The 25148-nt window shown below is 43.7% G+C and overlaps 2 protein-coding genes across 2 annotated transcripts in view; both read left to right on the top strand.

The window, feature by feature from the left end:
* bckdhb (branched chain keto acid dehydrogenase E1 subunit beta) overlaps nucleotides 1-25148 on the top strand; it is an 82634-nt gene that overhangs the window by 16406 nt on the left and 41080 nt on the right. The window contains exons 7-8 of the mRNA XM_086310574.1: nucleotides 2782-2879; nucleotides 4219-4329. Coding sequence (XP_086166700.1) covers nucleotides 2782-2879; nucleotides 4219-4329 — 209 coding nt within the window. The remainder of the gene's footprint in view (nucleotides 1-2781; nucleotides 2880-4218; nucleotides 4330-25148) is intronic.
* On the top strand, nucleotides 7150-9580 carry LOC147318563 (uncharacterized). Its single transcript, XM_086309872.1, has one exon. The coding sequence runs from the start codon at nucleotides 7307-7309 to the stop codon at nucleotides 8222-8224; it is 918 nt and encodes a 305-aa protein (XP_086165998.1). The 5' UTR covers nucleotides 7150-7306; the 3' UTR covers nucleotides 8225-9580.

Raw genomic sequence — 25148 nt, 5'->3', positions numbered from 1 at the left:
TAAAAAATATCGAGATATGAATTTTGGGTCATATCGCCCAGCCCTACCATCATTGCATGCACCATAGTTTTAGCTAATAGTTTTCTACCCCTTCTCTGTCCTGAATGCAGGACATTGCTGCTGTCAAAGTGATCTTAAAGTAAAGTGGCCTTTACTTTAATATTATTTACAGCTGTTTTCAGACATGCCTAGGCCATTACACATGAAGCCATAGTGCATGTGGGTATTTGGAATTCATCGTGCAGGAGTGTAGACTAGGGCTGCCACAAACGATTATTTTGATAGTCGACTAGTCACCGATTATTTATGCGATTAGTCGACTAATCAGATCATCATCCACTGGACGTAAAACTACAGCTTATTGCACCAGCAGCATCTGCTCTTATATAACTATCATTAGCTTACAGCTTTAAGCTTTTAAGGTGCTAACTAAAAATAAAGACAAGATGATAGTTTATTCAATTTTAATGAAATTTGCAGATTGTTTCGGTAAAGTTTAATAAACTCCTTGCTATCTAAAATATAACAGGACACCGGAGTATATTCTCCAGCATCTCACACTTCTGATAATCAGCTGTCTGCTTGACGTTTATTCAGCTGTGTAAAAACTATAACTTTAATCTCAGCCAAACCGATTTACTCAGGAACAAATAAAATACAAAAAAAAAAAAAAAAGCCAAACAACAACATTTTTAATTTATCTAAGTGACTCATATATATTTAACCTGAGTCGCGAAAGACGGCGGTGGGTTTGAAAACAATTTGCCGGGAGTCCGGTGTTCTCACGGCGCTAGTGACCTAGCCCCCGGCTAGCTATCGAGCTAGTGGGTAACAGACGTCTCCGAAAACGTCGGAGCGCTTTTGAAAATATGTGGTGTCCTGATAAACTGAGCCGATATTTGAGGTTTACACAGCTACATTCTCGCCTGAAAATATGTTAAACGTTTATTTTGTGACCCAGAAAGAATAATAAGAGTAATATTAAAACTAACTAGCTACCGCCATTGTTGGAAACTAAGCTGGGCCGCGCTATGAATTCTGGGACACAGCTGCTTCTTCTTCTTCGGGGTTTAACGGCATCTGGCATCCTTGTACATGCTGTGCTGCCATCTTCTGTTTCAGTCCGTTATTACACTCTTAAATCCTGCTATTATTCCTGCGTCTTTTGCGATCTTACAAAGCTTCAAACGACACGTCGACTATTAAATCAGTCGTCGACGATTTTGATAGTCGACGTAATCGTGACTAGTCGACAAATCGTGGCAGCCCTAGTGTAGACAGTGTATCAAGCTGCACATAGCAAATCAGACCTTTTTTTTTACATTCACATCGAGATGCCTGGTTATTGCATCCCAGAGTTAGGGTTAAACATGCAGGAAAAACTCTGGGGTGTTGCACTGGGAGTGACCTAGTAAGGCCGCCGTTGTGACTGACACATCAAACCGCCTCATGTTACATTGTGACAAATCCATTGTCGGCTTCACACTGAGGGGTATTTTAGCTGTAGCATGTGCAGGGTTATTTTCATTTCCTACAGGAGCAGAGCAAACCAGCTTCTCGTGCAACATGCCTCTAATGATCTCTGCTCGATTATGAAGTCATGTTTTTTGATTGCTGGGGCCTCTAATTTTTTGCTTCCAATAGGACAAAAACCACTCATTTGCCCCATTGAGGTTATACTGGTTTGCAAGGACCTAAGATTCCACTTGTTAAACCGTAACCCAGTTTTCATAATTCAGGTTTAACTTTCTGAAAAAGGCTATTTTTCCACTCAATTGGCCAATTTTCTGTCTCGTCTGGAAGCCTAAACAGGAGAGTCGCACATAATTCATCAAAGTCGTTGGGATGGGCAGCCTTTCTTTCCTTTAACAACTCGTAGGCTCTAAAGGATCATGGAAGCCGTTCAAGGTTTCCAGAAAGGTCTCAAACTCAGCATCTCCTTAGAGCACAATTACTCCGCCTAATTGCAATTTTAACTTTTTGTGTTGCCTTTGAGGAACGCTTTTTAGTAGTTCACGTTCTCCAAGATCCACTCACACTTTAAGATCCTGTACGCTGTGCAAACTTTGGAGCCAAAACCAAGATGGTGAATGAGATTCAAAGACAGTAAATGCTACATTTAGAGGTTCAATGTTTGCATCTGTGCAGTATAAATACTGCTAATAAGCCGCTTGTTTGAAAGTGATGGCAGTTCTGAGTTTATGATAAGTTTTTGCGTTATAATAAATTCCATGACTGTGCTAATGTTTTCCACGACTTTAATAGCTTTTATTCAAACCATATACTTACATGCACTTTGTCTTGGACTTGAGTTCAAAGAGGGCCTGGCTGCGAGGCTCCCTCTTTTGGGCTGATATTCCGTTTGTGGCCCCTTTTCTGATTGATACCCCATCCCAATGTGTTGTTGTCAAGATTAATCAGAGTTACAAGCCCATAGCTGGCAGAGGATCTCATTAGCTCATGCATTAGATTGTGCTGATAAAAGCACACTGGCTGTGGTGAGAGATGAGGTTCTGGAAAAAGCCTAAAGAAGCATTTGAAGTGAGCCAGATAAAATGTTCAAGAGCAGGGATCTTTTTTTTGTTTTGTTTTTGAAGGTCTGTTATTTGATCAGTTTGTCATCTGGTCTGTCATTTAGAGGCACGCTTAGTTCGAGTTGGAGTATTTTAGCTAAAAATCTCAGACTTCATAGTGAAATGATGAATTAATGTTTTTTTTTTGTTGTTGCTCATTTTACATTTTGTAGAGGTTTTGAATGTGTATGTTTTGTTTTTTTCTCAGTGGAGCAGGTTCCCGAGGACCCTTACACCATCCCACTCTCACAGGCTGAGGTCCTACAGGAAGGAAGTGATGTCACTCTGGTTGCCTGGGGAACGCAGGTAGGCAATCACACTCATCATTGACACACTCTCAGCAGGTTACCCGAGCAGTTTCAATGTTATAGTCTATCTTTGACTCATTTTCCATGGCCACAGGAATATAGGAGGGTCCAAGTTTCATTTTTACTAAATGACATTTAAACCCGGGGAGGGTAGCAGTGGATTAACTCTAAGTCTCTCCCTAGCCCCCCTTTGTGTCCCAGCAAGGTCTCTCAGCAGGCAGCCTGAGAGACCATATCTGCCCAGACTTCTCCATGACATCAAGGCTGTCGATGATTCTCTATTAACACTACATGTCTGCTGCACACTTTCCATTGTGGCCTTTTTCTTTTCACATGTGAGATTTTATGTTCCTCAGCTTGATATAAAGATGCCTGTAACTCAACAGGAGTCATCCCTGACTTCGATTGTACCCAGCCACTTTAACAGGCTTATCCAGGGCATCATGTACTTTCAAGCGTGGCAGGGGGAGGGTCGGACAGTGCTGAAGGAAACTGTCTAACTATTAATACTGAAGGGTGGATAGGGAGGAAAGAGGATCTAGTAAAGTAGAGGAAAACATGATTCTCCTTTCTCTAAACAGCATCCTTTACCACCCTCATTCATCCGTCTCGCTTATTTAAATGATAATAAGCAAACAATGTAACTTTTTATTCTTTAGAATTGCATTATTGAGTATTATGCTTGTTTATAAGTTTGAAGTTGTGTTTTTGTTTTTATTTTTTCAAACTGGCACATCTGCTGACAACTATTGTAGTTGCGATCATTCAGATTTATCACAGCAATTCTTGTTTGGAAGCAATCGGGGGAAAAAATGGCTGCCAGTAAACACAGACTCAGTGAACCCAGACACTACAGTGATGAATTGATGAGGCAGGACGATTTCTACGCCTATTTTTCTTTTTCTTGTGACTTTTCACATTCAGCTTTCTTTTTGTTAGTCTGTTCTGAATCGGGTGCAATATTGGTTTAGCTGAAAGTAAAATAAAAGGCAATTCTTAAATTATTGTCATTATTATGAAATTGCATTTTTACTACCTGTAAACCAGCATAGTAGCACTTACAAAGATGTGAATATGAATGTTAAGTTACAAACTATTAGTCAAGCGCTGGCTTTTAGTTGGGATGGGTCAAAAGAGCGGTAAACAAGTTCCTAAACATTCCGAATTGTGGTGGGAAAGGAACAAGCTTTTGTTTTTCCATTCAGAAACCAACAGTGTTTTCAGCATCTGGAGATAATATAAAAATATGCCTTTTTATTGTCACATTATTTTAAGTGTAAGACTTAGTGTTACCAAATTTAAGGCAGACTGAAAAGTCTTTTTCATTTCCTGTTTAGATTCATGTGCTGAAGGAGGTGGCGTCCATGGCTCAAGAAAAACTGGGAGTATCCTGCGAGGTCATTGATCTACAGACCATCCTACCCTGGGATATCGAAACCGTTTGCAAGGTAACAGAGATGCATGCACACAGCACAAACAGAGCAAACTGAAAAAAAGTACCACAAACATTTATTTTGGTGCCACTTGTTTTTTGTAAGTAAGTGAATAAATGCATTATATATAATAGTGGAGCAATTATGTAAAACACAGTCCACAGTCCTGCACAAAGAATGCCAGTTAAATGAAAGCTGTAATGATTAAAGTTGTTGAATAACAGGAAATAATCAGATTTGAAGAATCATATCGTTTGAGTTTCAAGCTGAATACTTTGACATCTGTTATTCATTTAGATGGTCATTTGCCATAAATACTGCTGGTCAGAGGAACCGTCTTCCTACTGGATCTTTGTTTATTGTGGTACAAAGTTGGGCAACGTTCATCTGGGCAGTGTGGTTCTCTTTGGTTCCTGATAAACAGGATCCCTTCTACCGCTGGAAAGACGCGACTGCTAGTTTATGTTGCCTCAGCCTTACACAGGCTATGGCACTCACTAAAATAAAATATTTAATTTGGGCGGGCTTTGAGAAGGGAGCTTTCTTTCCAGTGGGTATTCCATCCTTATTTACTTTTAAATACAGGAAGGAGCATGACACAAGACAGTTTGGAGAATTGTGGCCTAGAAAGATTCTTTCCTGCTCACCAAGGGCAAAGCGCCTGTAGACTAAACCACCAGGAGACCAGCTGGGGAGGGTCTGATGTTATGAAGAGACAAAAAGGCATGTCTGTCAAGTCAAACCTTAAGGAGCCTTGCAGTGAGACACGACTCATAATCATGCATCCTCTTGACACTCGGATTGCTGCCTTTTGCAATGGTCCTTGAATACATCACAAACCATCTTTGTTTGTCACCAGCTGTTTAATTTCGCATGTTTATTATCCAAGTTTCATGCTCCTCTGCTGAAAGATACACCTTCATCAGCAAGCACCAGGCTGCGCCTGCTGCCAAGCATATCTTATAACCAGCATTTAAAAGGCAGGAAGAAACTGTGGTAGGAGGGTAGTAATTTAATAGGGAGTCAATTTGAACTGATGGCAGAGACTGCAGCATTGTGTTGGCACGGAAATACTCGGAGTGAGCCGCAGTCAGTTACAGTTTGTTCAAGGGGGCTTCTCAAGTCCATGCAATCTTTCTTTCATTTTTCTTTTTTTCCTTTTTTTTTGTTGTTGTAATTTGTGCCCCATTAAAACAACTGCCATGAAATTGAATAGTGTGTTTATGTGCTGCTTAACAGGCCTGATGCCAAGCCTGCCACCTCGAGCTTGTCAACAACATCTCTGCTTGTCATTTCCTCCAACCCAATATTCCTTAAACATCTGTCAAACCCATAAACCAATTTCCCCAAACACACACACACACACACACACACACACACACACACACACACACACACACACACACACAGGGCCTGTTCCTTCTTTCATATTTGGCAGTAAAGTCACTGTTGCATTAAACTAATCACTCTAGGGATACAAGTCTCTTTTTCAAGCCTCTTCTGCTGGATGAGCAGTGAAACAGCCTTTTAATCAGGCTATTATCAAATTTCAGCGAAGGCACAGAATTAATTTCAGTGCAAATCACGATTATTATCACCCAGACTAATGCACAGGAATACGCATTAACGGCTTTTATTTTATCTTTTAATTAATCAGAAACAAGCAAGCAAATAGCCAGATGTACATTATTCACAACTAAAACAAATGGAAGTAGCTTACGCAACACCTGCCATCACAAATAAAAGGTGGCAGATGCAACGCTGCGGAGACATCCAAATGCTACGGCTTGTTCATTTCAAGCATAAAAGGAGCCAAAGGCACAATGCTGAGATGACCTTTGGTTATCCAGAGGTAGACATGTCTGCCATTATTTTCATTTGGAATGGGAGACGTGTTAACAGATAGATTTTAGCATTTAAATTAAAGCTGTGTTTGTCTGCCTTTTGTGCATATATTTAAAATGCTTTACATTTCATTGGACTGGCTAGAGCTGAAACAATTAGCCGACTCATTAGTGCGCTAACGGAACAAATGATCTTTTGATATTACAAAAGATTACTTAGCTTTATTTTAAAGCCTTTAGCTTTCAATCAACTTTTAAAGGCAAAGTATCTTTAGCATTAAAATTAAGCTAAAGTTACTTTCAGCATCTGCTTTACCACAAGGGGTCACCACAGCTGGTAGTTCTGCATGTTTGATTTGGCAGATTTCCTGATACCAACCTCAGAGGGAATTTGGATGCAAACCAGTGACTTTTTTTACTCACCAAGCAAATGTGTAAAAGAGCTTATGTGGAAAATAATTAGCATTATATACAGAATAATGAAATTTTCAGCTTTCTTAAAACTATGTTTTATGAAAAATCAACTAACTTCAGCAGTCTTGAGACAATACTACAAAGCAGAGTGACACTATAGATAGAAATCTTCAAAGTTTCATACACTTTGTTGCTTATTTATGTTATAAAATGCACAAAAAGAAACACACCCCACAGTTGAAAGCTTTCACTGTTGTGGCAGTGACAGCAGGCAGTAGTACAGTTCCCTGAGTGTCCTCAGTAACCCCTCACAAGTGGTGCCCTAAAAACTGGGCGCTGTGCAGCTGCTCTGGGCTGGCAGGAGTTTAAATGCCTGAGAATCCGCAGAGCTGCAATCCACACAACCATCTAAGTTTCGTCACACTGCAACCCACCCATGCAGAACTAGTTTAAGTATAATATCTATAAATGGCTCTTTGATGCTGAATCTTTGATCAGTCCATTTGTTGTTGACTCCAAATTTTTTTTTTAAAGAAAGTCACATTGGTTAAAAACCTGTTTTGTCTGGAGGGGAGAGAGCAGCGACATGTGAAGACGTGTTTTTGCGAGCTCTGCTTAGATTGACCATTTGCGTAATTTTCCCGCTCCCCTTCTAGTACATCCCGGCGCGAACCCGTCTCACAAGTGCCTAATCTTTCGAATCAGTTGTATTTTGTAGTCTAAAGCTGTTCAACATGCCTAAATCGCTCAAGCAGAAGCCGGGGCCTGATGCCTCGGACTTGCCTGGTGCGGATCCGGCCGCGGGGGTGGGGGCCGGGCCGGATCTCGACACAATCATGGCTGCCATAAAGCAAACGGAGCAGAATGTGCTAGCCAAGATCGACTCGTCTGTGATGGCAGCTGCAGGTGAACTACACAAGAAAATAGACGACTTGGCGGGTGATTTAAGGTCAGAGGTCCTGAGTGTGCGCGCAGAGTTTGCGAAGGCTATCGAAGACATGCAGAAAGAAAACGCCACGCTCTCGACCCGCACTGATGATCTTGAGGAGGAAGCTAATGGCCAGGCTAACCGTGTTGTAGCACTGGAAGCTAAAGTTGATGCGCTATCTGCCCAAGTCGTCCGGTTGGCAGACAAGGCCGATGATTTGGAGTCCCGGCAACGTCGTGATAACTGCAGACTAATTGGAGTGGAAGAGGGATTCGGAAATATTCGACCGGAGAAAGCCGTGGCTGAATTGTTGAAGGAAGCGCTCGCCCTCGACTATACGCCGACGCTCGATCGGGCGCATAGGAGCCTGCAGCCGAGGCCAAAGGATGGAGATGCCCCGAGACCGATAATCGTCAAGTTCCACTATTTTCAGGAGAAAGTGGATGTTCTTCGAAAGGCCATGGGGGCAGGTCCCATTACCCGTAATGGGAAGCGTTTCTACATCTACCCAGATTACTCGGCCACCGTTAGAAAGAAGAGATCGGCCTTTACCGAGGTGAGAAGATTGCTTCGCCGGTGTACGGGAGTGAAATATGGTCTCCTGTATCCAGCTACATTGAAAATCACGACCCCGGCTGGCGAACAGATGTCTTTCGAAGACCCGATCAAGGCAAGGCACTACGTCGAGACCAATCTGCGCCCATGGGAGACGGAGGGAGAGTGACAGTTAATTCACGGACCACAACAAGTATCACACGCTGCGTGCTACCATTGAGGTAGTCTGCACAGGCTGTGCATTGACTGGTGAACGTCGCCACGCTACGGTTGGATGCCCTTTATGATTGGACAAGGTATAGCTATAAGATGTTGGGGATTTCTGTGGATGTCATGTGGCCTGGGGAATATTTTATTTCAGAATATCTTCGGTATCCTCATTGGTCTTAGTTCCAGCCCGACACCATAACCCCAACAGTGCTTTTATTTTGCTTTTTGTTGTATTCTGACTAATTAATCCCCTTTTTCTTATCACCAGTGTCATTATTTTTATTGGGTTTTACCCCTTTCTTGTGGGATTATTTTCCAACCGTGAGTGTTCAGAGCCGTACCGGCCTGTAAGTGGATGGGTGCCGACATGCATGCGGCAATAATGATGCTGAGTCAAGGGTCCTATTATACTTTGTTCTGTCTTTGCTGAGTTCATGTAAGAGTTTAAGCTAGTGTAAACGTGTTATATGCCTAGGAGAGAGAGGAGTGTTTTCAGGGCAGTCTCAGGTTTGTGGAAGACCAGCCCAGGGGTCCAGGATGGTGAGAGGTTTATCTATGTTTATCTGTTTGTTTTTGTTAGTTTTGCTTTGGGTTTATCTGTGGTTTATGTTGTGGCTCAAACAGGCACTGAAACACTGAGATATAACCAACGTGCAGGATCAGTCTATTATCGATTGTGGCACTATGACTCTGGATAATGTGAATAATCGACAGAAATCGGTCTCATTCATTAGCTGGAACGTCAAAGGGCTGAATAATTTGGTTAAAAGAAGCAAGGTATTTAGTCATTTGAAATCGCTCAAACCTGATGTGATGTTTCTACAGGAGACACACTTAAATACTAACTCCCAAAAAAGATTAGGTTGTAAGTGGATTGGACAAATATATCATTCACGTTTTAACTACAAAGCCAGGGGAACAGCAATCTTAATTAGGAAGGGGGTTCCATTTGAACACTCTGAAGTGATATCAGATCCTAATGGCAGATATGTTGTTGTAGTGGGCAAGCTGTTTAACACACCACTAATACTGGCTAATATTTATGGACCTAACTGGGACAACGCACAGTTCTTTCTTAATTTTTTTTCGACTCTCCCAGACCTTGTCTCCTATAAACTAATTCTAGGTGGAGACTTTAATTGTGTCCTTTCTCCCCAGCTGGACCGATCAAGCGTAAGGTCGAGCAACACCCTCTCGTCAGCAGCAGTGGCTATTAATTCCCTACTTCGTTCTTACGGCTTATCAGACCCTTGGCGTGCAACAAACCCATCTACGAAGCAATTTTCCTTTTTTTCCCCTGTACATCATAGTTACTCCAGGATTGATTACTTCATTGTCGATAACCAACTACTTCCCTTAATTTCCAGCACCAAATACCACAGTATAGTGTTGTCAGATCATAGCCCTGTGCAGATGGGTCTGGTTTTTCCAGGTAATGTAGCGCCCCAACGAACGTGGCGGCTAGACCCCCTATTACTTTTATGTGAACGCTTTAAAACGTTTCTCAGCAATCAGATTGACTTCTTTCTAGAAATTAATGACACCCAGGATGTGTCGAGGGGAGTCTTGTGGGAGTCTATGAAAGCCTATATTAGGGGCCAAGTTATTTCTTATGTGGCACACAGAGACAAGGAGCGCTCTAAACAACTTAAAGAACTGGCTGACAAGATTGCGGATATGGATAGGCGTTACGCTCTTTCACCTACGCCAGATCTTTTTAAGGAGAAATTACTGTTGCAAACTGAATTTGACACGCTTATGACATGGAGAGCCGAAAGAAATATTTTTAAATCCAGGCAGGTATATTATGAGCATGGAGATAAAGCGGGGAGGCTCCTTGCACTTCAGCTCAAACAGCGGTCAGCTGAGCGCGTGATTTCGGGAATTGAAATAGGTGCTGATTCGATATCTCACGACCCCCGAGTCATTAATGACCAGTTCAAATATTTTTACTCTACCCTATATCAATCAGAGGTGGGCAGTAATTCATCCGAGATCTACTCGTTTCTTGACTCGCTGGATCTTCCCAAGCTCTCTCCGGACGCTCAGTCGCCTTTGGAACAGCCGTTGTCGATTGAAGAGATAACGAACGCTATTAAATTATCTCAGACTGGAAGGTCGCCAGGTCCGGACGGTTTCCCCATGGAGTTTTACAAGGAATTCTCTTCGAAGCTCACACCTATTTTAGAATCAGTTTATGCTGAATCTTTTGCTACTGGCAATCTGCCGCAGACGCTTACCCAGGCCACGATCTCAGTCTTACTAAAGAAAGATAAAGATCCTGTACAGTGTAGCTCATACAGGCCAATAAGTCTTTTGTGCTGTGACTATAAGATTTTAACCAAAACTCTTGCACTACGGTTGGACCCTATTATTTCCACCATTATTAATGAGGACCAAACGGGCTTCATTCCCGGACGGCAGTCATTTTTTAATGTGAGACGACTGTTTAATGTGGTATTCTCCCCCCATTCGACAATACAACCGGAAGTTATTCTGAGCCTTGACGCTGAAAAGGCGTTTGATAGAATCGAATGGTCCTACCTTTTCACAGTTCTGGAGAGATTTGGCATGGGACCTACTTTTTGTAGATGGATTAAAGTCCTATATTCAACGCCTATGGCTGCAGTCAGGACAAATGGTCTGATTTCGGAATATTTTTCGCTCTACAGGGGGACGAGGCAGGGCTGTTGCCTGTCACCCTTCCTGTTTGACATTGCGATCGAACCGCTGGCAATTGCTATCAGATCTGATGAGAGGATTAAAGGTATATCCAGGGGTGAGGTAACTCATAAAACTCTGCTTTATGCTGATGATCTCCTTTTGCAGATATCAGACCCAATTGGGAGTATGCCCCACCTTTTCCGCTGGCTGCGGGAGTTCAGCAACATATCGGGGTATAAGGTTAATTTATCAAAATCTTTACTGTTTCCATTGAACAATCTGGCAAAACAGACCACTTATGACGATTTGCCTTTTAAAATTGAAAATGACAAATTCACATATTTGGGACTGGAAATAGCTGGCTCGATTAAGACTATTTTCCAGTATAACTACAGGTCTATTCTGGACAGTACTAAATCTGATCTGGGTAGGTGGTCAAAACTTCCACTTTCGCTGGCAGGACGGATAAATGTGGTGAAGATGACTGTAATGCCCAGGTTTCTTTATCTATTCCAAATGATCCCCATCTTTCTCCCCAAATCCTATTTTGCCCAGCTGGATCGCTTTGTCTCTTTGTTCATATGGAACAAAAAACCTGCACGCATAAGGAGAGCGAGCCTGGAGAGAGCTAAAGCTGATGGTGGTTTGGGCTTACCTAATTTCTTATTCTATTATTGGGCTGCTAACATTGTCAAGCTGACATATTGGATAACCATGTTTGCGGATGGGGAGGGTCCAGTCTGGGCAGATATGGAACTGAGAGCTACACTCCCAATCTCTCCGATTTCGATCTTAACTGCCCCTCTCCCACTGAATGTCAAAGCATCTGGGCTGAACTCCAATTTGGTGGTTCAAAATTCAATTAAGATCTGGGGTCAATTCAGGAAACATTTTAACTTGACAAATACTTGTAGCTTTTCTCCGATAATGTTCAACCATCTTTTTACACCATCTCAAATAGATCATTCATTTGCAGTCTGGCACAGAAACGGTCTGGTTTTCTTTCAAGATCTCTTCACTGAGGATGGCTTTGTCTCATTTAAATATTTGTGTGAAGACCATAACTTACCAAAGTCTCACTACTTCAGATACCTTCAGGCTCGGAGTTTTGCCTCTAAATTTCTCCCAGGGTACCCGTCTCTGCCCTCTAAGGACCTACTGTATCTAGTTCTTAATGTGAGTCAGCCCACTAAAAGAGCAATATCGAAGATTTATGCATTGATTCTTGAAAGCTGCCCTCATACATGGGACAAACCTAAGGCGGCGTGGGAAGGGGAGGTTGGAGAACTCATGTCAGAAGACATCTGGAAGAAAGCCATACAGCGTATACATACGTCTTCTCTCTGTATTAGACATGGCCTGATTCAATTTAAGGTCGTCCACAGGCTCCACTATTCTAATGACAGACTGTCTAAACTGTACCCTGATGTTGCACCGAATTGTCCTAGATGTGATTACTCTCCTGTTTCTTTGGGGCACATGTTTTGGTCATGTCCCTCCCTGTATGGTTTCTGGACATCAATTTTTCAATCACTGTCAGCTATATCGGGTGAAACACTGCGGCCTGACTCTTTGATAGCTATCTTCGGTGTACCTCGGGAAGAGCTGAGACTCTCTCCCCTCCACAAAAACGCAATAGCCTTTGCCTCGTTGCATGCCCGCCGTCTGATACTGCTGAGCTGGAAGGCGTCGAACCCTCCTTCCTACGTCCATTGGATTAGAGAGGTGATGTTGGGATTAGCTCTGGAAAAAATTAGGTATACCGTGCGCGGCTTGGAGAGTAAATATGACAAAACCTGGTCACGGTTCATAACTCATGTCAAGAGTCTGTCTTTTGCCTGATTTATTGTTCTTTACTTGTTGGTAATTTATGCTCTTGCTCTCTTCTCGGACTGCTGTCCATAGTCTCCTCAATGCCCGTACTTTGACTGTTGGGATTTCTTTATTCCCTTTTTCTTCTTTGTTTCTTCTCTCATGTGCCGGGGTCCGGCTGTTGGTGCTATAATGACTGTCACAGATTGGTTTGAGTGTTTCTCCCCCTTTTTTTTTTTTTTTTTTTTTTTTTTTTTTTTTTTTTTTTTTTTGTGTTGTGTGTATTGTGCTTCCTGGTTGTGGGGATGCCACCTGGATGGGGGTGGGGGGTAGGGTTCGCAACTTTTGTAAGAAATTCTGGACTGTTTTGTTGGAAAACTATAAATAAAGTTGTAAAAAAAAAAAAAAAAAAACCTGTTTTGTCTATGTGAGTTTAAATCCCAGAAATGCACTATATGGACAAAAGTAGTGGGCCTATATATGACACCTACAGTAGCTACTTAGCCATGGAAACATGTCCTATGAAGCTGCTGGTGCACAGTTTCTGTGCTGATGTTAATACTGAGGAGGTTTGAAACTGTGTAGTTATTGAGTCGGTAGAGCATCGAAGACATTTGTGCACTCTACAACCCTGCTGTGGTTCCTAAATGCTTCCACTTTGCAGTAATATAACTTGCAGTCAATCGTGAAATATCTTGGAGGAAAGAAATTTGACCAACTGACAGCATTATGCTGTTGCTGTTACAGCACTATGCTCAAATTCAATGACAATTTTAGAATATCCTATTCTTTCATTATTATTTTTAAAGGCAAACTCCATGGATAGGTGCTTGGTTTTATACATACAGTGGCTTGCAAAAGTATTCGGCCCCCTTGAACCTTTCCACATTTTGTCACATTACAGCCACAAACATGAATCAATTTTATTGTAATTCCACGTGAAAGACAAATACAAAGTTGTGTACATGTGAGAAGTGGAATGAAAATTATACATGATTCCAAACATTTTTTACAAATAAATAACTGAAAAGTGGGATGTGCGTAATTATTCAGCCCCCTGAGTCAATACTTTGTAGAACCACCTTTTGCTGCAATTACAGCTGCCAGTCTTTTAGGGTATGTGTCTTCTAGCTTTGCACATCTACAGACTGAAATCTTTGCCCATTCTTCTTTGCAAAACAGCTCCAGCTCAGTCAGATTAGATGGACAGCATTTGTGAACAGCAGTTTTCAGATCGTGCCACAGATTCTCGAGTGGATTTAGATCTGGACTTTGACTGGGCCATTCTAACACATGGATATGTTTTGTTTAAACCATCCCATTGTTGCCCTGGCTTTATGTTTAGGGTCGTTGTCCTGCTGGAAGGTGAACCTCCGCCCCAGTCTCACGTCTTTTGCAGACTCCAAGAGGTTTTCTTCCAAGATTGCCCTGTATTTGGCTCCATCCATCTTCCCATCAACTCTGACCAGCTTCCTTGTCCCTGCTGAAGAGAAGCACCCCAGAGCATGATGCTGCCACCACCATATTTGACAGTGGGGATGGTGTGTTCAGAGTGATGAGCAGTGTTAGTTTTTCCGCCACACATAGCGTTTTGCATTTTGGCCAAAAAGTTACATTTTGGTCTCATCTGACCAGAGCACCTTCTTCCACATGTTTGCTGTGCCCCCCACATGGCTTGTGGCAAACTGCAAACGGGACTTCTTATGGTTTTCTGTTAACAATGGCTTTCTTCTTGCCACTCTTCCATAAAGGCCAACTTTGTGCAGTGCACAACTAATAGTTGTCCTATGGACAGATTCCCCCACCTGAGCTGTAGATCTCTGCAGCCATGTCACCATGGGCCTCTTGGCTGCATTTCTGATCAGCGCTCTCCTTGTTCGGCCTGTGAGTTTAGGTGGACAGCCTTGTCTTGGTAGGTTTGGTAGGTAACTTGAAACGGTCTCCTCCTGACTTAGCTTGGCTGGCCATCAGTGACCCAGGTGGGAAGCCTTTGACTGACCTCCCCTGCACCCTCTCAGTAAAAGCATAAAAAAACTGATTGAGCCACACACTAGACAGCACTCCTATAAGAACTCTATTGTCTGCGTAGCTTTTTTGGAAAAGGTGAGTTACACAAAAGTAATACAAAAAGAGATACCCCCACAATAATTTGCACTCCATAAAGGACATCATTTGGGCTGAGTAGCTATCATATATGCTACCCATTAGAGGTTTCTCTCCCTAATTATGTAGAGTTGTAAGTTGAAAAAGTAATATATACGATATACGTTAAATAGTAAAGCATGGAGAACAGTGTGTTCTGTATATGATATGCAACTAGGCTTTTAGTTGTTATTTCTTACGAGATTCACATTTCTCAACACATTTGAGAAACCCCCACGGGTAAATCACACTAACAAAACATGACTCTAAAAGATAAACTCTACTACACAAGGGATGTCTTAAAATACATTTTTATCATTTCATTGACCGAGGCACTGTGAGATGGAACCGTTTTCAGTTCAGTAAATAAACAGTTAAGATTCGTTGGAGCCTTTTGAAACGGGTGTTCTCTTCTGATAAATAAATTTTCAGGACAAGTTGTGTTCTTCAGTTTAGAGAGGAAGTAGCCAAGACATTGTTAATTCAAAAGATTGTACACCTGGTGTCCAGCTTTTCCGGCAGCCTCGCGTCTCCGTAAAGCCAGCCCTTTTGTGCTGCTTATTAACTGGACGTGAGAAGCGGCGAATGTGCAGGCAGTGAGATAGGCTGCAGACACACATCCAGCTGTTGGCAGCCAATTAAAATTTCTCATGTCCGATGAGTCACATTTCCCCCCCTGTATCCTTTGAGTGGAGGATTTGTGCATGCATGTGCAGTCTGTGGTTAGCTGGTTTATTTATATATATATATATATATATAGCCCGTGAGTCGTTTTTTGAGTGTGCACGTATATAGTGAAGCACGATGTGTCTTCAAAGTAGAAATTTTTAAAGCTATACTATAAGAGAAACATGCCTTTTTCTTCCCGAGGGATCTGTTGAGGCAGCCACCAGCTACACTCAGATATAAATATATTCACGCCTCTTGTTGACAAAAGGAATCATGGGTAGAAATTACTATGAAAATACAGAAAAAGTGAGTGTATTTAATTTTGTCCCAGTGTCTCAAGCGTTCCAGTAAATGTAATAGTCGCTCTTTAAGGGATAAACAAAATGGCTGGTTTATGTCTGCCAGACCCACGGCTCAGATGATACTCTGTGGAAAGTCTTCCTGCCGTGCTTGGGCAGCGCACGTGTGGAGTTGTGTAAAGATGCTACATAAGAGCTTGCTGATTCCTTGCTAAGTGGACCGCTTTACTCCCTACTGATTAACAGCTTTTCTTGTTGAGCTGATGAGCATTTTGCCAACATTTTCATCTGTTCTTACACGGGCCTACATTTGTTTGAATTGGCCACTTGGGAGGCTTACAAAATATCTCTGCTACTCCCATTATTCTTTTGGTCCGCCGTTGGTGATTCAGCCTCATTCTCAGGTTTTCCAGACTCCGAATCCGGCCAGTGAAGAACTGACCGAGGCCAGTTTATAATTCAGTCTTCGGTTCACGCACAGGTCCTTATAGGAAACAGCCTGTACACCTAGGATGCCCCAAGGACCTCCACAAGGGTTTTTTCCCCCTCTCTCTTCTGTTTTCCAGTGGCTCTTCCTTAACTTCCCAATCTTTAGTACTGCCAGAATGTCAGAGTTTTAAGACATGATTATGGCGAAAAGAATTCAGAATAGCAATAATCGATAGAGGTTCAGGAAATGCTTTTCGTTAAAATCATAGTTAACCTGTGATGTGAACAAATCTCGACACGGTGGATGCAGGGTGAGAGTGAAAGAAGAATTTGGGTGGGGAAAAAACAACAAAAAAGAAAACAGTACCAACTATATTGTCCCCAGTGAGGCAAAAAGGAAAACTAAAATGCACAGTACCCAGTTTGCACAGGTAATGAAGAGCATCAAACTACAAAGACTATCAGGCTATCCACAAACTGCAAATGCATCAGTGAGGCAAGATGCTGGGGACAATAGCACCTTTTACAGAGCGCCTAGCTTTAGCTTCAAGTTGGAAAAGCAGAGAGGAGCAAGGGCAAGTGCAGACAACGAAACGGTAATTAAAGAAAGAATTCAGTCCTTATTAGTTCACCCCCATCTCCAGTGCTGCCGTCAACATGTACCGTAGCCTGAGGATAACACCAAGTAACTCTGTTGCCTTGTGAGAACCCAGTCTCTCCTGGTTTGTGAGAGGAGTATCTGCAGCAACAGCCAGTCAGCCATAAAATGTGTAGACAAACTGAGGCTGCGGTGCAGTAGTTACTTATTAATAGTCTACTACTAAAATGGAAGCGAGCTATGAACTGGAAAGTGGGTCTCTAACTGTGATTGTATTGGTGCTGGGTTGTTTGCAATACTATCTATGCTATTCATTTTTTATTTATTTATTTTTTGGCCTGTCCCGTTTGGCTCTTTTGCCATCAGAATTGTTGTCTGAAGGCAAAGAAAGATGCCCAACGGATTTACTTTACCAAATTGACCATCCCAGCTTTGCCGTAATGGTCCATTTGATTCACCTTTTATTGCTTGTTTTATTTTCACTTGCTGAATATGGGACAGACTTGACTGGGGGAAAGAAGGGGAGAAAGAAAGAGGGAAAGAGAAACAGCTGAGAAGAGGGACGGGGGAGAAGGGCAAAAGACAAAAACCAACAGAACGGGCAGAGAAAAAAAATGCATATATCAATCACCTGGATCACCTGCTGAGAAAGAAAAAAAGAAAACAAGCAGAAGAGAACAAGAGTAATAGAATAAACAACATCACAATGATATATGGGAATATGACAGTAAATACTAAATGTTAAACATTATTGTGCAGCACATAAGATCAACAGAACACAGTGTGCTTTGAGGTAGGAGCCAAAAAGGGTGTAGTTTGTTGCTGTGATCACCCGTGTGTACACCTGTGAGCATGGACGCGCTTGTTTTGTTTTTTTTTGTTTTTTTAAAGGTTCCTTCATGTAATGATCTGCTAGAGGGTGTGGGGGGGGGGGCACAGCCCCGTCCTCCAGGGTATGAAGCAGGTATGGAGGAGATCAAAACTCCAGACATCCAGAGGCCCCCAGAACACAAGAGACCAAGGAAGACCAACAGAGGGGCAGCTGCGCCACTGTCCCAGAAAGAGCTGAGGAGAGTCCCAGATGAGGGCTCACTCAGCAGCCGCGGAGCAGAAGCCAGGGGGAGTTGCAGTGACGCGCCCGTGAGCTCCGCCGGCAGCCAGCCGTGCCTGAGTGAACGAGCCCCAGGCCGAGAGGCCGGGGGCACCCCACCTCCGAAGTGGCCCGAGCGAGCCCCAGGCTCCAGGCCCCGATAAGCGGCCGCCAAGGAGTGAGCCGGTGTGTAACTGGACGCCCATCCCCAGACACAAAGAACCACCAACGCACCGATGTCTGAGGGAGTCCGCCACTGGCAGGGGAAGTGGTGGTAGGGGGAGATAGGCCTCCAAACCTTGGAGGGCCTGAGATGTCCCCAGAGAGGTGGCGCCTGACACCCAACCTGACATATAGACACAGAAATACAGGCACACACATATACAAACATCCATTCCCACCCTCATGCTCTCATATGCACTTACTCCACACTCAACCAACGTGGAGACAGACATAAAGAGACGCTGTACACACGATCACACTCCCCAAGCGTACTCTACAAACCGGGTCTAGGTACCCTTGCCCCTGGAGGGGGGAACTGCACCCAGACCCAGGTGGTGTTACCCTTTTCCCTGCGGTGGGGGGAGGCAGACCGCCCCGACTCCGCAGCAGCAGGGAGTCCCCACACTCCAGACCGCAGTCGGACGGCCAACTCCTCCTCCTAGCCCCCCCGCTCCAGCAGGTCGCAGAGAATGGGGGTGAGAGAAGACTCCAAACCTCCCTCCACCCGCTCATTGTAGTGTTGATGCATGTGTGTTCTAAGGTGCATTTAAAACCCAGGAGGGCATGGAGCTACCTGCCAGAGAGCAGCAGGTAAGCGCATGGTCCCTCCTGCTGGCCCTCAATGTCTACGTGTATTTAACATTGAGAGGTGGGCAACGACGCCAGGGGTGAGGTGTACACCCTGATGGTACTTTGGATTCTGTGTATCGTGCCCACCCCCAAGATCCTATATGTATGTGTAATGAGAGTGTGAGTAATGTGAATGTCTAAGTTGTGGGATAACATTGAGGCAGAGGCAGCCAGAAGGGGACGGGGGGGGTAGCCTCCTCTGCACCCTGGTGACATACCCCTACTCCAAGGTCCTGCATGTGTGGGTGGTTGTGGTGGAGCGGGAAGAGGGAGGCAGCTGGAGATGGGGAGGGAAGGAAGGGAGGGGCACGTGACCCCTCCCTGGGGCCAGCTCCCCCGCTGACCCCAGTAGGCACCCCCATACTCCGCGACCCGCCAGGGAAAGGGGGCCCAGGCCCATCCAGACCGGGGCCCAGCGCAGCAGCGCCTCCCGGCCCCACAGAGCCCGGGACAGTCCACCCAACCCCACCACAGAGAAAACTGCACCCACCCCACCATCCACTCTTCTTCCAGACTACATAAGACAATAAACACCCAGGCTGAGATCTTCCTCCACCTCTCCTGTATCTCCCCCTCCTGTAGAGAGAGCCCCTGAGGAGAGGAAAGCTCCTGCAAGATGTGACAATCTTCCCCACCAGTTGAAGAGCCCCCCAGGTGGCTCGATGCACCGGCGGCACCCTGCTCCAGGGCTGGGCCCCCATGCACCCACCCGCCCACAACCCCGGCAACACACCAACCAGGACCCAAGCCCCCGAGGCCCGGCCCGGGCCCCAGCCCAGAGACGGAGCGCCCCCAGAACCTCACGCCCATCCCGGACCCACCCAGGGGCAGCCAGGCTACCAGGTCAGTAACCCACGTCCGTCAGCACAGACCCTCCCCTAGCCCCGCTGCACGCAGCCGCGAGGAAACAGTCACCTGAGAGCCAACAGAGCCCCTAACCGGACATGACCGCTACCCCGGGTTGAGCCCCCCAAGGAAGATGCCTCCGGGGAACCCCCCGACGCCCTAAGCCTGTCCCTACCCCCACACCAATCACAACAGTGAAGGCGGGACCAAACTATGGCCCCCCCACCCCCACTAGGTGATGGAGCTGATCAAAGGAGCCCAGAGCAATTGATCTGATGTGGTGGCAGAGGCTGTATCAAGACTAATGTAATCTAATAGATAATTTCTATATTGGTTAGAATTAAGATTATTTTTATTTTTCCAGTTCATGAGGACTGTTTTCTTGGCTATGCATAGGGCAGTGAAAACCATATGGGCGATATTCTTTTCTGAAGTGACATTATCTAAGCTGCCCAACAAACACACTAAGGGGGAAGTTGGAATGTTACATTTCAGACACTTCGATAAGTCTATTTTTTATTTTTTTAAGTTTTGTAGTTATCGGCGCAGCATGTATAAAATGCTTAGATTTAGCACCAGCAAAAACACAAAATCCACTGATATTAATGTCCTGCTTTTAGCCAAAATGAAGTTTCGTTTCATAGGAAACCCACACAGAAGAGTTCTACACTTGTCATCAATAAAACTCCTAAGTCATGTGAAAGTATGCTTCTTCTGTTTAAATGGGCTCTTGAGAAGAGAGAGCTTTCTTTCCCCTTTTATTCCTCCCGATCAGTGTTTAACAACGCTGAAAGCAAGCTGTAAATGCTAAACTTGTGCATTATCATACATAAAACTATCAGCAGACAGTCGGAGTGCTTGTTGCATTTCTTCATAACTTTTACATCACTTCTTAACAAAATTAACATTTTGCAAATGGCAAACTGCAGAAATACAGTGGGCCAAAAAGCTGTCTGTGCAATATCACCTCGGGAAGAAAGTTGTTTATAGCCTGTGTTGTGTTGGTATCTCTTTGTGTTATGCACTGCAAGTAACTATCTTTCATCTTCCTGTCTTTATCTCTTGTATGTCGTAGTGTTATTAGATTGACCCTTTGTTCTTTTTTTTTCTTTTTCTTTTTTGTCTTTTTCCGCATTGTGCCAGTAAACAATTGCAGTTTGGCAGTCACAGTTTCAGTCATTTCCACTGAGTGCTCATCATCATATGCTTCAAAGTGTTGTAGTTGAAACACTGTACTGTCTTCTATATCCTGTTTACACGAAAAACCATACACACAGAAGAAACATGCAAAGCCAAAGACTTGATCTGTGTGACACTTCCAGAAAATACCACGCTGGTAGCGGTCCTTTAAGGGGTCTTCTCAGATGTAGGAAGAATATATCAGGTATAATTTTTTTTTTTATGTTGAGAATCCCAAACCTTTTATCATCACGGTTTGATTTTCATTGGCAACGTGTTTTTACAGCTGGTTAAAATATCAAACAACTTTGTGTGCGGCCTTGTTTATGCAGCGTGGATCTATCTGGCCGGTGAAGGAGGTCAGCATTTAGTTTTGTGATTTAGAGACCATTGAGGAAGAATTGGATGGGCTGTGGTAAAACTGTCTTACAATTGGGTCTATCTTCAATGACATGGCATTAAAGACAACAGTGAGGAGTCGTAAGCGGTGAGCAGGGTGAAAGCGCAGCCTGACTCTATGTTAGGAACTGTAGGACTACGTGACTTCAAGCGAGTGTCCCTACACCACAGTACAGCTATAAACATGTGGTCTGCAAACCTAAGCCTCCGCTTGTGTTAAGTGAAGAATTTGAATCCTCTACTACAGACAACAGAGGGATATTATAATAGCTTAGCACAGCCTATTAAAGAACTTAACAGGCACTGTTCTGCATCGTGTGTTGCTCAAACCTGTCGCGGCTGTGACTTGTCTTTTGACATAAAACCTGCTTTGACAAGTTATTTAAAGTAATTCACATTTTCTGGCATGAAACCTTTGATAAAAGACATGTTAAGTTGCTGGACTGACTGCAGTTTGTGTATGTCTGGCAGCCGTGCTGCCTGTGTTGCTTTTCTTTTGGGACGTGAGATAACTTGTAGGTCTCTGGCATACCTGGTAACTGCTTTCTCCAGCTCACGATCCTCTCTATAATGTGCATAGCTTTCTTCCTTAATAGATGTCTCTTGGCCTGCTCTCCAGTTGAAGTCTCTGTGACTGTAGCGCTGCCTGGATCTCAACCCTTGTAGTGATGCAACCAGTTTGGCTGAACCTGTTAAACCCTCTCTAACACATGCAGGAGGAGTCACTTAGGGATACACAGTGCACGAATGCACCAATATCTCAGGTCTTATAAAATATAAATAACATTATGTCAGAGTCCCAAACAAAGGCAGAATTTACTGGATGCTTAATAGAGGGGGAAGATTTGCAGCGAGCCGTACTTGGGGAGCGATGTGCATCAGCATCTGTTCTGATTCTTGGAACTGATGCGGGTTATGATGAGTGCTCTGAGTGCGCTGGAGTCTGTTGACTCACTGTAGCAGATAAGACCTTCTTATCACATCTACGCTCAACTTGCACTCTCTCTTAATGGCTTCAGGCTGTAAATGTATGTCCTAAGGCAAAGACTGCAGGTAAACACAGTGTGTGTGTGTGGAAGCAGCCGGGGAGCCAGCCGGTACGCTGACATCAGTTTGTTTGCCATTCACTCAAGTGGAAAGAGATGCAAGCAAATAGAAGCCACCACCAAGCTCTGCTTGGCTTCAAGTTCAGCGTGTTGTCCCCATCTCTGCAGCTGCAGTTGCTATTGTTTTTAATACTACCTACCATAATTACAAAGGGGGAAAATGTGTCATTTGAGGTCGACTTCAACCAAGCAGAACACAATTGGACCGATGGAAAATTTTCAAAAATTTTGACCACATATTAAAGACATGTTGCTTCAAAAAATATTTTAATGTCCGGCCGTGGAAAAGTGATCACGGCTTTCTCAGATGGAAACAGTTTTCTGATAATGAATAAAAACACGATTAAGGACATGAAACCAAAGCTTTTAGAACATTTATGGTAAATAAAGGAGCGTGATGTGTGTTTCCAGTGGGGGGTGGGGGTGAGAGTCAATATCAGTGCATTGATTTTTTTTTTTCCCGCCATACTCCTCAACCTCTTCTAAACATGTTTTGGAAAACCTGATTGAAATGCGTGAGTGCTAGAACTGTTGTGGTTAAGTGAGCTTTTGATTGAATGATTATTTTTCCTCATGGAGCAAAACCTTTAAATTGAGGCTCTCCATGTTTGAGTCAGTTGGTCTGCCACATCTGGCTGCAGCTTTTTTTTTAATAACTCCATGACAAACATCAAGAGTTGTTCTCCATTCACCCTGATCTCAGTTACGGAGGTAAATAAATAAATAAATGATGATGATGTCAGTTTATAAATGATTCCACATTGCCAAGCATTGATTTGAGGTCAGGTGGTCAGTTTAAAGAAAGGCCTGAGTCTGTCAGCAAAAGCTTATTCAGAGCATTCGTACTTGGTTTTAATTTTCCTGTTGCATGTGTTTGATTTTAGTTTGTCACTCCAGTAATGCAGATGAAACCCAACCTTAAATCATGTTCACGGCCCTCCAGTTATTCCCAGCTAAGTCTCTTCTTCTTGGTGTAGATATGGAAACGGCTCACTTCTAACAAACTGAAGAAAGTCCCCATCTAAGCCAGAGACATCTCTTTTCATTTGAAGTAATTTGACGTGGCCTTGTTCCAGCCGCACCCACTGCCACCTACGCGCTTTGAATTTCAATGAAACTTCCAGTAGAAGTGACCCATCCATGCTTAATTTTAAAATATGATCATACTTGGCTAAAGACTCATTATGATAATCATGTGGACAGACAACTGTGGATAGAAACAGTTGGCCTCCAGATACAGAGATGGAGAGCCAGGATGAGTATGTTCAGTGCGTGCGTGTATGTGTGTGTGTGTGTGTGTGTACGGGTTCTTACTATCTTGGTGGGGACCAAAATCTGAAATTTACTATACTGGTGGGGACCAACAGCCCCCGCGGGGACCAAAATCCAGGTCCCTATGAGGTTGAATGCATTTATCACACTCAAAATGTGGTTTTGGTATCAGGGTTGCAATTAGTTTATGGTTAGGTTTAGTGTTGGGCATTCATTTTTGAGGGTTAGGGTAAGCAGCATTATGTCAATGGCAAGTCCCCACGAGGATAGATGGATGGATAGATTGGAGAGCTGGACAGGGCCATAGAAAGTCCTGAACCCATCAGCAGGACTGGTATCAGCTCCTTTGTCCAAGGAGGAACAGGGTAAGTATTGCCAGAGCTGCAAAATGACCTCCAGCAGGACACTGGTATGAATGTTTCTGACTAGAAAATCAGAAACAGACATCATAATTGTGGCCTGATGTCCCAACATCCTTTTGTGGACCCTGTGCTCACCCTGCAGCCCGATTGGCATTTGCCATAAAATACCAGAATTGACAGCTCCACCACTGGCAGCCTGTGCTTTTCACACAGTGCTGCCTGTAACATCGTTCAGCATGACAGGGTTGATGGTGGGTCAATCCTTGGACCCATTGTCAGACCCTATGCTGGTGCAGTGGGTCCTCTGTTCCACCTGGTGCACAACAATGGCCAGCCTCAATTGGCAAGAGGATGTATGCAGTTCCTGGAGGATGAAGGACTTGATACCAATGACTGTCCTTCATGCTCTCCTGACTGCTAAATACAGTAGAACACCACTGGGACATTGTTTCAGTCTGTTCGACACTGCTAGGTTGCACCTCAGATTGTCCAGGACCTCACTGATACTGTTATCCAGATCTGGTAGAATATTCCTCCGGACACCATCCGTAGTCTCATTAGGAGCATGCTATGTAGTTTAAGTATTTTCCTTAGGCTGCAGCTAAAATCTGTCTTGAGTGCACCAACAATTTTTATATGCAGGAAAAATATAGCTGCCAGCTAATTTGAATCTTGAATATATGAGGTAAAATCACCATATCAATAATGTGTTTTTAATAATGCGTGTAAATGGAGAGGCCCATTGGTTTAGTCATTAATCAGATACATTAAATTCATTCATATATTACGCTACATTACATGAGATTCATGTCAATCTGGTTCTTTTAATATACCATCCTTTTTTCTTTTTTTTTCTTTTTTAAATTGAAAATAATTGTAAGCCCCAATTTTCTGTCAAAGGAAAAAACCTTTCAGCTGGCTGTGTATTCAGCCACTATTGTATAATCCAAGATACATTATGACTTTAAAGAAGTTCAAATCTAGATATATTTGGATTCACGTCTGGATCTGTTGTAGTGTCTTGGTGCCCACTTTCAGCACTCATCTCAGTGAGCAAGCAGAGCCTGCTTTTATCTGACTGTGGTCTGGAGCTGGGCCAGAGAAGGGGCAAGCAGCCTGCTGGCGATTAGCTCACAGACAAGCCGGGGCTCATGCCTCTGTTTC

The sequence above is a fragment of the Aulonocara sp. 'chitande type north' Nkhata Bay genome, linkage group LG11 (assembly GCF_057382095.1).
Source record: "Aulonocara sp. 'chitande type north' Nkhata Bay isolate Kocher_YH1m ecotype deep benthic linkage group LG11, A_spYH_male_GT1.1, whole genome shotgun sequence".
Classification (NCBI taxonomy): Eukaryota; Metazoa; Chordata; class Actinopteri; order Cichliformes; family Cichlidae; genus Aulonocara; species Aulonocara sp. 'chitande type north' Nkhata Bay.
The sequence above is the reverse complement of the archived record's forward strand: the minus strand, read 5'-3'. Positions and strand labels throughout refer to the sequence as shown.